Source organism: Ornithorhynchus anatinus, chromosome 14 (genome assembly GCF_004115215.2).
Source record: "Ornithorhynchus anatinus isolate Pmale09 chromosome 14, mOrnAna1.pri.v4, whole genome shotgun sequence".
Classification (NCBI taxonomy): domain Eukaryota; kingdom Metazoa; phylum Chordata; class Mammalia; order Monotremata; family Ornithorhynchidae; genus Ornithorhynchus; species Ornithorhynchus anatinus.
Genome location: NC_041741.1, coordinates 2,733,645 through 2,746,136, shown reverse-complemented (window position 1 = coordinate 2,746,136; position 12,492 = coordinate 2,733,645). Strand labels below are relative to the sequence as shown.

Genomic DNA, 12,492 nt, shown 5'->3' with positions numbered 1-12,492 from the left:
TCATGAAGCAACTGATGCTGCGGTAATCGGGGGTTTTCCGGGGACGAGAGTGGGCCGGGCGGGATTGCAACGTGGTTCTTTCGGGAAGTGATGGTGAGCTCCTACCCGCCAAGACAGATCATATCACAGTCTTCAGGAGATTAAGAAAGATTTAAAAAAATAGGGGAAAATCAGAAGAGTCAAGGCACCTCTTCAGGTCTGGCTATTAATACCTCGTAAACTCGCAAATTTAATAGCGAGTAGAGGGCGACGACCGTAGTCACGGACAATTTCCTGGGAGCCTCGTTGGCCGGACGGTCTGGATGGTGGGCGGGGAATGTCACCGTTCACTGTTCTACCTCCCCGAGCGCTCCGTCCAGTGCTCGGCACACGGTAAGCGCTCAGTAAATACCAGTGAATGAAGAGAACGTGCTTATGGGTTCGAATCTCGGCTCTGCCACTTGTCAGCTGTGTGAGTGTGGGCAAGTCACTTCACTTCTCTGTGCCTCAGTTACCTCATCCGTAAAATGGGGATTGAATGTGAGCCCCACGTGGGACAACCTGATTCCCTTGTGTCTACCCCAGCGCTTAGAACAGTGCTCGGCACATAGTAAGCGCTTAACAAATACCAACATCATTATTATTATTATTCCCCGCTCCTACCCAAAGGGCCTCCGGTATTTCCCCTTCTGACTCCCAGCTGTGGAAACCGAGGGCTGGACCGCTTTCTTCTCTAACGCTTTGTCTTTTCTTTTGTGTAAAGGACCGTAGTAAAAGCTTGTCCGTTTGAACGACCCTGAATTTCTTTGGGATTAAAGTCTGGTAAATGTGGCGTGGTAATGTTGCATGCGCCGCGCGCTTTCACGCCCCTAATCCATCAAAGACAGCCTCTCGGTGGGATTCAGGGTCAAATCCAAATCCATTTCCCTTTCCTGGAAGTAGTTCGACAGCTCACCTGGGCAGCACGGTAGACCTGTCGTGTCCGGGATGACCGGTCAGAGGGCCGAAAGGGTTTGGGAGTCAGAGGCCTTGGGTTCTAATCCCGGCTCTGCCACCGGTCTGCTGGGTGGCCTTGGGCAAGTCACTTAGCCAAGCGGCTCAGTGGAAAGACCACGGGCCTGGGAGTCGGAGGACGTGGGTTCTAGTCCCGGCTCCACCACTCCTCTGCGGTGTGACTTTGGACAAGTCACTTCGCGTCTCTGTGCCTCAGTTACTTCATCTGTAAAATGGGGACTAAGACCGTGAGCCCCACGTGGGACCACTCGATTACCTTGTATCTGCCCCCGAGCCCAGATCAGTGCTTGGTAAGCACTTAACAAATACCGTAATTATTATTCTTCACTTCTCTGCACCTCAGTTGTCTCATCTTTAAAATGGGGATGAAGACTGTGAGCCCCATGACTGTAGCTACCCCAGGGCTTAGAACAGTGCTTGGCACTTAGCAAGCGCTTAATATTATTATTATTATTGACTTTTCTGCACCTCGGTGACCTCGTGTCGAATGGGGATGAAAGCTATGAGCCCCACATGGGACCACCTGATGACCTTGTGTCGACCCCAGCACTTAGAAAAGGGCTTGACACAGAGCGAGCGCTTATCAAGTACCATCATTATTATTATTCACTTCTCTGGGCCTCAGTTCCCTCATCTGTCAAATGGGGATGAAGCCTGGGAGTCCCACGTGGAACGACCTGATGACCTCGTGTCTACCCCAGTGCTTAGAACACTGCTTGACACAGAGCAAGTGCTTAAAAAATACCATCATCATTATCATCATTCACTTCTCTGGGCCTCAGTTCCCTCCTCTGTCAAATGGGGATGAAGCCTGGGAGCCCCACGTGGGACAACCCGATGACCTCGTGTCTACTCCAGTGCTTAGAACAATGATTGACACAGAGCAGGCGCTTAAATACCAATATTATTAATATTACTATTATTCTGTGGGCCTCAGTTCCCTCCTCTGTCAAATGGGGATGAAGCCTGGGAGCCCCCCATGGGACAACCTGATGACCTTGTGTCTACCCAAGAAGGGACACATAGGAGAAGCAGCGTGGCTCAGTGGAAAGAGCACGGGCTTTGGAGTCAGGGCTCATGAGTTCGAATCCCAGCTCTGCCACTTGTCGGCTGTGTGACTGTGGGCAAGTCACTTAACTTCTCTGGGCCTCAGTTCCCTCATCTGTAAAATGGGGATTAAGACCGTGAGCCCCACGTGGGACAACCTGATTCCCCTATGTCTACCCCAGCGCTTAGAACAGTGCTCGGCACATAGTAAGCGCTTAACAAATACCAACATTATTATTATTATTACCCCAGCGCTTAGAATAATGATTGACACAGAGCAGGCGCTTAACAAATACCATTATTATTAATATTATTATTATTATTATTCTGTGGGCCTCAGTTCCCTCATCTGTCAAATGGGGCTGAAGCCTGGGAGCCCCACGGGGGGCAACCTGATGACCTCGTGTCTCCCCCAGCGCTTAGCACAGCGCTCGGCCCCTAACGAGCGCTTACAAGAATATAATTATTATTATGATGGCAAAGAGGGAGCGCCCCCCCCCTTTTCCCCTCCCCCGCGCCTGCGCAGTAGGGGTGGAGGGGCAGCCCTGGGGCCCGGCCGGCAGGGGGCGCGGCGCCGGAAGTGCGGGCGGGCGCGCGGCGGCGGGGCCTTTCCGCTTCCGGCGCGGGGAGGGCGTCGACTGCCTCAGCGGCCGCCCGCGCCTCAGCCCCGACTGCGGAGCCCCCGCGCGGACCGTGGAGGCGGCCGCCGCCCGCTCGGAGGTGGGGGAGCGGAGGAGGGCGCGGCGGGGGGAAGGAAGGGAGGGAGGGAGAGAAAGAAAGAAAGAAAGGTCCGCCTGCCTCGCACGGCGCCTCCGGCCGCCCCCCCCCGCGCCCGCGCCGCCCTGGGGCCGGTGACGTCATCGGCCGTGACGTCACCGCCGCGCCCCTTCCCCGCCGCCAGGGGGCGCCCTCCCCCCCCCAGAGGCGGCCGTCATGCCGTGGGCCCGGGGGGGGGCGCTCTCGAGGCGCCCTGCCCTGTGCTGAGCGCTGGGGGGCGCTGCGTGGGGCGCCCAGGCGGCAGCCCCGTCTGACAGAGGAGGGAGCCGAGGCCCCGCAGAATAACCCTCCTCATCGTAATGGGGGGGGTATTTGAGCGCTTCCTAGGTGCAGAGCGCTGCGCTAAGCGCTGGGGGAGGTGCGGGGTCAGCAGGGGGTCCCCACCTGGGGCTCCCAGGCGTCAGCCCCATTGGACGGAGGAGGGAACCGAGGCCCACGGATTAATGATGATCATCATAATGTGGGTATAATAATGTTGGTATCTGTTAAGCGCTTACCACGTGCCGAGCACTGTTCTAAGCGCTGGGGGAGACACAGGGAAATCAGGTGGCCCCACGTGGGGCTCACGGTCTTCATCCCCATTTTACAGATGAGGGAACTGAGGCACCGAGAAGTGAAGTGACTTGCCCAAAGTCACACAGCTGACAAGTGGCCGAGCCGGGATTCGAACCCATGACCTAATAATGTTGGTATTTGTTAAGCGCTTACTATGTGCAGAACACTGTTCTAAGCGCTGGGGTAAGCAGAGGGGAATCAGGTCGTCCCACGTGGGGCTCACAATCTTCATCCCCATTTTACAGATGAGGGAACTGAGGCACAGAGAAGTGAAGTGACTCGCCCACAGTCACACAGCCGACAAGCGGCCGAGCCGGGATTCGAACTCATGAGCCCTGACTCCAAAGCCCGTGCTCTTTCCACTGAGCCACGCTGCTTCTCATTTAAGAGCTTACTCGGTGCAGAGCACTGTACTAAGCGCCGGGGGAGATCCGGGGTCACCAGGTGGTCCCTCGGGAGGCTCCCAGTCTTCATCCCCATCTTACAGATGAGGGAACCGAGGCCCACAGATGAATGATGATCGTCATAATGTGGGTATTTAAGCGCTTGCTAGGTGCAGGGCACTGTGCTAAGCGCTGGGGAGGATACAAGGTGATCAGGTTGTCCCCCGTGGGGCTCCCAGGCTTCAGCCCCATTTGACAGAGGAGGGAACTGAGGCTCCCGGAATAACGGTAATCATCATAATGTTGGTATTTAAGTACTTACTAGGTGCAGAGCCCTGTGCTAAGCGCCGGGGGAGACACAGGGTCATCAGGTGGTCCCACGGGAGGCTCCCAGTCTTCATCCCCATTTTACAGAGGAGGGAACCGAGGCCCACAGAATAATGACAATCCTAATAACGTTGGTATTAAGTGCCTACTACGTGCCAAGCCCCGTTCTAGGCCTGGGGGTAATAATAATAACGATATTTGTTAAGCGCCAACGATGGGCCGAGCCCTGTTCTAAGCGCTGGGGGAGATACAAGGTGATCAGGTTGCCCCACGTGGGGCTCGTGGTCTTCATTCCCATTTTACAGAGGAGGGAACCGAGGCCCGGAGAAGTGAAGTGACCCGCCCACAGTCGTACAGCTGATAATGATAACGTTGGTATTTGTGAAGCGCTTACTAGGTGCAGAGCACCGTTCTGAGCGCGGGGAGAGAGAGAGGGTCGTCAGGTCGTCCCACGGGAGGCTCCCGGTCTTCATCCCCATTTTACAGATGAGGTAACCGAGGCACAGAGAGGTGAAGTGACTTAATAATAATGTTGGGATCGGTTAAGCGCTTACTGCGTGCAGAGCACCGTTCTGAGCGCTGGGGTAGATACAGGGGAATGAGATGGTCCCACGTGAGGCTCCCAGTCTTCATCCCCATTTTACAGATGAGGGAACTGAGGCCCAGAGAGGTGAAGTGACTTAATGATGATAATGTTGGTATCCGTTAAGCGCTTACTAGGCGCCGAGCACCGTTCTGAGCGCTGGGGGAGACACAGGGGAATCAGGTCGCCCCACGTGGGGCTCGCGGTCTTCATCCCCATTTGACAGATGAGGGAACTGAGGCCCAGCGAAGTGAAGCCACCCGCCCGCAGTCACCCAGCTGACAAGTGGCGGAGGCGGGATTAGAACCCACGACCTCTGACCGCCAAGTCCGGGTGCCTGCCACAAAGCCACGATGCTTACCACGTGCCCAGCGACTAGCGACGGTGGGATGGGCGAAGCTCTGACGAAGGGCCGGGCTCTGTGCTAAACGCCCGGGGCGGGACGCAACCGACCGGGCGGAGCGCGGCCGATCCAGCAAGGAGGGGGATTTAGGGAGCGGCCCCCGGTGGGCAGGACGCTGTGCTGAGCGCCGTGCAAGGGTTGGAAGGCGTGTTTGGGTGTATCGAGCGCCGCCTCCCTGCATTTCGGTGTATTTACTGAGCGCCTCGTGGGGGCCGAGCCCAGCACGAGGGAGTTGGGAGGTTCCTGTGCGCACAGCACTCCAATCATGATGATGATGATGATGATGATGATAATTGGGCTATTCGTTGACCGCTTGCTATGGGCCGGTCACTGGGCTAAGCACTGGGGTGGGATGCGAGCCAACTGGGTTGGGCCCGGTCAAGCGAGCGGGGGTATTTACTGAGCGCCCCCGGCGCAAGGGTTGGTGGAAGCTTTTGGTTTTATTGAGCTCCTCCTCCATTCGGGCGTATTTATTGAGAGCTCGCTGGGTGCCAAGCACGGCACGAGGCGGCTGGGAGACTCCTGGGTGTAGAGACCTGTAAGAATAACAACAATAATAATAACGATAATAATAATAACGATCGTGGTATTTGTTAAGCTCCGACTGCGGGCCGGGCGTGGTGCTAAACGCTCGGTCGAGCGCGGTGCAGCGGGGTTGGTTGGGCGTGTCGTGTCGCTCCCGAGGAGGGTGGCCTAGCGCAGAGAGCCCGGCTTGGGGAGTCGGGGGACCTGGGTTCTAATCCCGGCCCCCGCCACTCGCCTGCCGCGCGGCCTCGGGCAAGCCGCTTCACCCCTCTGGGCCCCGGTTATCTGGAAAAGGGGGATGAGGACCGTGAGCCGCCCGCGGGACAACCCGATGACCCCGGATCTACCCCAGCGCTCAGAACGGCGCTCGGCACAGGGTAAAGCGCTTAACGGATACCGTAATTGTTATCATCATTATCGTTCTTCGAGCGACAGGTTGGTGTCTAGAGGTCGGGGGCGAGCCAGGCTCGGACGGGGGGGCCTCTGAGCAGACTCTGGGGGAGGGGGGGAGCGGGGACGGTCTCTGTCGGTTGCCGAATTGTCCGTCCCAAGCGCTCAGTGCAGTGCTCTGCACGTAGTAGGCGCTCAATAAATACGATTGAACGAATGAAGGGGGTGGGGCGTGGGGTGAGCGGGCACCGCCAGGCCAGAGGGGGTCCTCGGATGGGGGTGGGGAGGGTCTTCGGAGAGGGGAGAGCGACGGGGGACCCCGATGGGGCGGCGGGAGAGGGCTCGCGGAGAGCAGCTCCCCGTCGGTCGGATTTACCGAGCGCTTTCTGCGTGCAGAGCACCGTACCGAGCGCCGGGGAAAGTACAGTACGGCAGTGAAGAGAGACCGTCCCCGCCCCCGCCCCCGCCCCCGCCGGGCTCACGGTCTCGAGAGGAGGGAGGACGGACGGCGCAACCAACGGGGGGTCGCCCCGGCCGGGCCGGAGAGGAGAAGACGCCACGTGGCTTAGCGGGTAGGGCCCGGGAGTCCGAAGGCCCTGGGTTCTGATCCCGGCTCCGCCCCGTGTCGTGGGACCTCGGGCGAGTCACTTCCTCTGGGCCTCCGTTGCCTCGTCTGGAAGATGGGGAGGGGCGCCGGCCCCGGGCGGGGCAAGGACCGGGTCCGACCCGATGACCTCGTACCTTCCCCGAGGCTGAGAACGGTGCTCGGCGCCCCGTCGCCGCTTACCGAGTGCCGCGCGATCGTTGCGGTGAGAGGGCGGGCGGGCGGGGGCGGGGCCGGGGAACCCGTCGGCCGCTGGCCCCGCGGGCGGAGCACCGGACTAAGCGCTCGGGAGAGGACGGTCCGGAGGCGGCGGACACGTCCCCCGCCCGCCAGGAGGGTCCGGTCCAGAGGAGGGGCGGCCGGCCGCGGACGGGTTCCGAAGCCCCGAGGGACCAGGTCGAGGCGCCCGGGGCCGCCTCCCTCCGTGTAGGTTTCGGGGCGGGGAGGGGGACCGGGGGACGGGCCGCCGCCGCGAGGGTCCGAGCCGCCGCGGAGCGCGCGGCCCGAGGTCGCTCGGCCCCGCGGGGGCCGCGACCGAACGTCGACCGCGGGGGTGAGGCCCGGGAGGTGCGGAGCGGACCCTCGGCCCCCGGCCCGCCCCGTAGAATGATGATAACGGTATTTGTTTTTAAGCGCTCGCTACGTGCCGGGCCCCGGACGGAGCGCCGGGGCGGGACGGGCGCGGTCCCACGGGGGGCCCGCGCGCTTCCTCCCTCGTTTCACAGATGAGGTCGCCGAGGCCCAGAAAAGCGAAGCGTGTCGCCCGAGGTCACGGCTCTCTCCGCCGGGGGTCACCGGGGAGCGGTGGTGAAGTTCCCCGGCGCGCACGTTATCGAATAGAGCCACCCCCCCCCCCCCCCCCCCCCCCCCCCCCCGAGACGTCTTCTTCCTACGATCTTTTTGGTCGTCCCGGTGCCGACGGGCCGGGTTTCTCCCCAGGGACAGCGAAGAGGGGAGAAGGTCAAGAAGCGGGGGGAGACAGGGTCCCCTTGGGCACAGGAGTGGGGGACGCCCCGCGGGCCGTCGGGCAGACCTCCGAGGGACCCCGATCAAACCCGCCTCCCCCCTTCGTTTTCACCCCCGGCCGAGGGGCGGGCGAGGGTGCAAGTCGGGGGCCCGTCGCCGACCTCGGGGACGGGCGTTAATGGTCCTGGTTAGGCGCTCACTCTGTGCCGGGCACCGTTTTAAGCACCGGGGCGTGTCTGCGGGCCGGGCCCGTCCTCCTGGGGAAGGGAGGGGGTCTCCAGTCCAGGGACGGGGGCCGGGTCCGCCCCGGTTACCTTGGATCTACCCCAGCGTCTAGTACGGGGCAAGCGTCGTGTGTAAGGGGGAGGGCGGGGGGGGCCTCCCACCTGGGTTCTCTCCCTCTCGCCGTGCGGGACCCGGGGGTCCCGAGGCGGCCCGGTGGACGCGTCCGGATCCCGAAGCCGCAGTGCCGCTTCCCCGGGAGTGCCGTCGCTAAACCTTGTCTCTCTCTCTCTCTGTCCCTCTCTCTGTCTTTCAGAAAATGTCGGATGAGTTTTCGGTAAGTTGCCGGCGGGCCAGCCCGGAGCCGCCGGTCCCGGGCCGGGGGAGGCCGGCCCGCTCCCGCCCCGGGCCCCGAGGCGGAGCCGGGCGCGGGGCGGGTGGGGGAGGCGGGAGGGCGGGCGACGCCGACGGCGCTCTGTGTCCCGCAGCTGGCGGACACGCTCCCCGACCGGTCTCCGGCCAAAACCCCCAACGTGAGCGACAGCAAGCCCGGCCAGCCGCCGCCTCAGCCTCAGCCTCCGCCCCCGCCCCCGGGCTGGCCCGCCTCCGGGCCCTGGACCGCCCCGCCCGCCGCCCCCAACGCCAACGTGCCTTTTGGACCCACCCCCACGGGCATCTACCCCTCGGTGCCTCCCGGCCACCCGACGCCCTTCCCCCCGGCCTCCGGACCCTCCTGCCCCCCGCCGCCGGGCGGCCCGTACCCGAGCCCCGCGGGGCCGTACCCCGCCCCCAACGTGCCCTACCCCGACGTCCCGCGGCCCTACGGGGACCCGGCCGGCCCCGGCCCGCTGGGCCCCTGGGGGTCCGGGCCCTCGGGGGCCTGGGGGCCGGGCATGGGCGGCCAGTATCCCGCGCCCGCCGTGCCCTACCCCTCCGCGGGCCCGTACCCCGCGCCGCCCCCGGCCCCCGGGGCCGCCCCCGGCGTGCCCTGGGGCGCCGTGCCCCCCGGGGCCTGGGGGCCCCCCGCCCCGTTCCCCGGGCCCCCCGGCCCCTTCCCCGCGCCCGCCATGTACCCCGGCGCCGGCGGGCCCTTCCAAGTGCCTCCCAGACCCGCCGGCGCTCCCTCCGTGCCCGGGGGGCCACAGGTGAGTGTCCCCGCCCGCGGGAGGCGCCGGGTCGGGGGGGGACCGGGGGCGCCCGGCAGAGCGGGTAGGGCGCCGGCCTGGGAGTCGGAAGGTCACGGGTTCCGGTCCCGGCTCCGCCGCTTGTCCGCGCGTGCGGCTGCAGGCGGGTCGCCTCGCTTCTCCGGGCCTCAGTCCCCTCGCCTGTAAAATGGGGATCGAGCCCGCCGTGGGACGGGGACCGCGGCCAAACCGATCCACCCGCGTCCGTCCCGGCGCTCGGTACGGCGCCCGGGACACAGTGAGTGCTTAACGGAGACCGTCGCGGTCATCACCGTTCCCCTCCCGTCGGCCGGTCGGCCGGATCCGCCAGCCCCGGAGCGTCGAGGAGGGCGACGCGGCGGCGGGGCCGTCTCACCGACCCACGGCCAGGGAAACCCACCGCTCCCGGTGGCCGGCCACTTCTTTAAACGCATCTGAAAGCCTGGGGCCGCCCAGAAGGGGCTCCGGCCGGCGCTCCGATAACCCACGTCTCCGCCGTGCCTCTCGCTGGGACGCAGCGGCCTCCGTCCGGTCCCGTTTATTGAGCGCTTACGGCGTGCGGAGCGCTGTGCCGGGTGCTCGGGGGAGGGCAGAGTAGCAAATGAACAGCGAGCTTACGGTCCGAAGGGGTGGGGAGGGAGACGTTCGTATAAATCAATTACGGACAGAGTGGAGGGGTGTCCGGGCTCTCCTCTGCCACGGGATGGGCCCTCCCCCGGGATCGGAGGAGACCGTCCGGACCCGGGCTAGCCCTTCATCCCGGTGGGTGGCCGGCGGCCCCCTCTCCTCCCGGGGGGCTCGTGTCCGCTGGCCACCCACGGCCTCGTGGCTTCTCTTCCTCTCTCCTTCTCTCCCTCCCTGCCCCGACCCAGATCAGTCGGGAAAGCGCCACGAAGCCGAAGTGTCCACCCCCCCCCCCCCCCCCACCTCCATCGGGGAGAGGAACCGGGTGGCGGAGCCGGATTCCGGGAGGGGGGAGGCCCGGGCCTCGTCCGCGGCTTGGCGCGGGAAGCCCCTCCGGAGTCCTTAGAGTCACGATGATAAAAGCGGTCTTGGTTAAGCGCCGGGGTAGATCCGGGCTAATGGGGCCGGACGCGGTCCCCGTCCCACCCGGGGCTCCCAGTCTTCACCGAGGCCCAGAGAAGCGAGGGGACTCGCCCAGGGTCACCCGGCGGACAGGCGGCCGAGCCGGGATCGGAACCCAGGGCCGGGCTCCGGCCACTGGGCCACGCCGCCTCGCCTTCTCCCCTCGCCCCCGGGGGTCCGCGGGCCGAAACGCAAAGCCGGGGGGGAGGGGGGCGGCGGGCGGGGAAGCCGTGGGCCGGTCGGTCGGAGTCCGACCCGTCGGGGCAGAGACCCCCCCCCCGGGTCCGGGGCCCCGATCTCGGCCTCGCCTGCGTCGTCCCGTCCCCCGATTCCCCGCGCTGAGGACTCTCTCTCTCTCTCGTTGCCCTTTCAGCCCTACCATTGAGTTCACGGTGGACTCTGAGACGTGCCTCTTCGCTTCGAGAGTTGTTTTTTATATATATGTATGTACATATATATATATATCTATCTATCCGTCCTCCTCCCTCTGATACTGTCCCGGCACCCCCGGGGGAATCGCCCGAGAGAGCCCTCCCCTCGCCGAGAAGACCCTCGCCTCCGCTACCCGGACGTCCGGTCGCGGTCGCCAAGGAGCCGTAGATTTAAGCATAAACTTGAGTTTGTACAACCGGACGCCGTTTGGTTTATTACGGGAAACGGAGCCCGGACGAGGTCCTCGCCGTCGGTCGCCCCACGCGCGCGCTGGGCCGGGACGGCGCTGAGCACGGTTCCGGGCGGGAGCGGGTGACGGCCGCGAGACGCCCCCGTCCCGCCCCGCGAAAAGCCCAAAGGGGGGGTCCGGCGGCTTCCGGCCCGGCGGGCGTTTCCGGGCCGAGGGGGACGTCGCGGGAACCGAAGGCGAACCGGCCGCGGCGGCCACCCTGACCGCGGGGGCGGCGGAGGAGGGGGGCTGCCGCCCGGCCGCTGTGCCGCTGGGGGTCCCGGCTTGGGGCAGAGGAAAGGGTGCCCACTCGCCCCCGCTGGCCTCGCTCGCTCGCCGTCAGCCCGAGGGGGAGATCCGGATGGCGGGGCTCCGCGCCCCTGAGAGATAGACGTCGGTCTCTCCGCGGCCCCGTCCGTCCTTCCGTCGTCCCCCTCCCCTCGGGCGTCCGTCCCCGGGGGTCCGCCCCGAGCCACCCGGTCTTTGCCGGCCAGGGGGCAGGTGCGATCTCGAAGCGGGGCGACGTGCCCGATTGCACCCCGATCAGCCAGCCTGGAGGTGAGAGCCGCTTCTCCCTTCCTCCTCACCCCTCGCCGTCTCCCTCGCTCTGCGTTTAAGGGCAACGGAGCCAGTCCGGATGGAGCACCCCCGTTCCCCCCCCGCCCCGGGGAATCCGGGGGTCGGACCCGCCCCACGTCCTGAAGACCAGCACCCCGCGAAAGGAAGGGCGCCCCCCTCCCGCCCCCGGGGCCGCCGCCATCCGGAGAACCGGTCTTTCCGGCGCTGGCCTCTCCCTGCCCTTCCGCGGCGGGGTGAAGCGAATGCCGGCTGCCGGGCGTTCAACCGGTAACGGGGGGCGGGGAGTCCTTTTTTTTTTTTTTTAGATTTGTTTCTGAAACTTTGTGGTCTCAGGAAATGTTTCACCTCCACGGCCGTCCGTGTCTTCTTAGCTGTCTCTTCGCTCAGTAAGTAGTCGAAGCAGCCGTCAGCAGCAGTTGAAATTCAGATCGGGCGGACTTTTCGGGCCGGAGCCCGTCCCCGCGGGGGAAGATCGGAGGGTTTTCGCGGGGAAACTACTAAGGAATAACGACGATCGGTTCCCGGGGGGCCGCGTCGAGCCCGGATCCCTCTCTCTGCTCCGCGTTGAGGGGGAGCCGCCTGGCGCGGGGCTGGGGCGGCAGCGTCTTCGTCTTGTTGGTGCCGAAGCATCCTCCGGCCAGTGGGAAAGAATCCTCTCCGTGAGTTGGTTTAACTTAAAGCCGGCTCCGGGCTCGGACTTTGGAGAGCCAGGAGGATGTTTTTTATAAGCAGAATTTAAGTGGGGACGGGCGGAATTAGAGAAGAAGCGTAACCCGGTGGTTCTTTGCAGATAGGAGAGCTGGGAGGATTTTTTTTTTTTATTATTTTTACGTATAGAGAGAGAATACAAGTGGGGACCGGGAGGAATTCGAGAAGCAGCGTGGCCTGGTGGGTCTTTGGAAATCAGAGAGCTAGGAGGATTATTATTCTTTTTTTAATAGAATTCAAGCGGGGCCCCGGAGGAATCAGAGAAGCGGCGTGGCCTGGTCGGTCTTCGGAGATCGGAGAGCTGGGAGGATCTTTTTATTTTTACGTGTAGAGGGAAAATTTAAGTGGGGACCGGGAGGGATTAGAGAAGCGGCCTGGCCTGGTGGGTCTTTGGAAATCGGAAAGCTAGGAGGATTTTTTTTTTTTTTTTTAATGGAATTTAAGTGGGGACCGGGAGGAATTAGAGAAGCGGCCTGGCCTGGTGGGTCTTTGGAAATCAGAGAGGCAGGAGAATTTTTTT

General features: G+C 63.8%; 1 protein-coding gene across 2 annotated transcripts; it reads left to right on the top strand.

Moving 5' to 3' along the window:
* Positions 1 to 2,656: 2,656 nt before the first annotated feature.
* On the top strand, positions 2,657 to 10,657 carry MAPK1IP1L (mitogen-activated protein kinase 1 interacting protein 1 like). 2 transcript variants are annotated; one of them, XM_029079042.2, is made up of 4 exons: positions 2,657 to 2,760; positions 8,092 to 8,112; positions 8,264 to 8,920; positions 10,398 to 10,657. In XM_029079042.2, exons 2-4 carry the CDS (start codon positions 8,095 to 8,097, stop codon positions 10,407 to 10,409), a joined length of 687 nt encoding a protein of 228 aa, XP_028934875.1. In that variant the 5' UTR covers positions 2,657 to 2,760; positions 8,092 to 8,094; the 3' UTR covers positions 10,410 to 10,657. The 2 variants fall into 2 exon arrangements, with proteins under 2 accessions (XP_028934875.1, XP_028934876.1); XM_029079043.1 differs by lacking the exon at positions 2,657 to 2,760 and adding an exon at positions 6,421 to 6,555.
* The last annotated feature ends 1,835 nt before the right edge of the window (positions 10,658 to 12,492 follow it).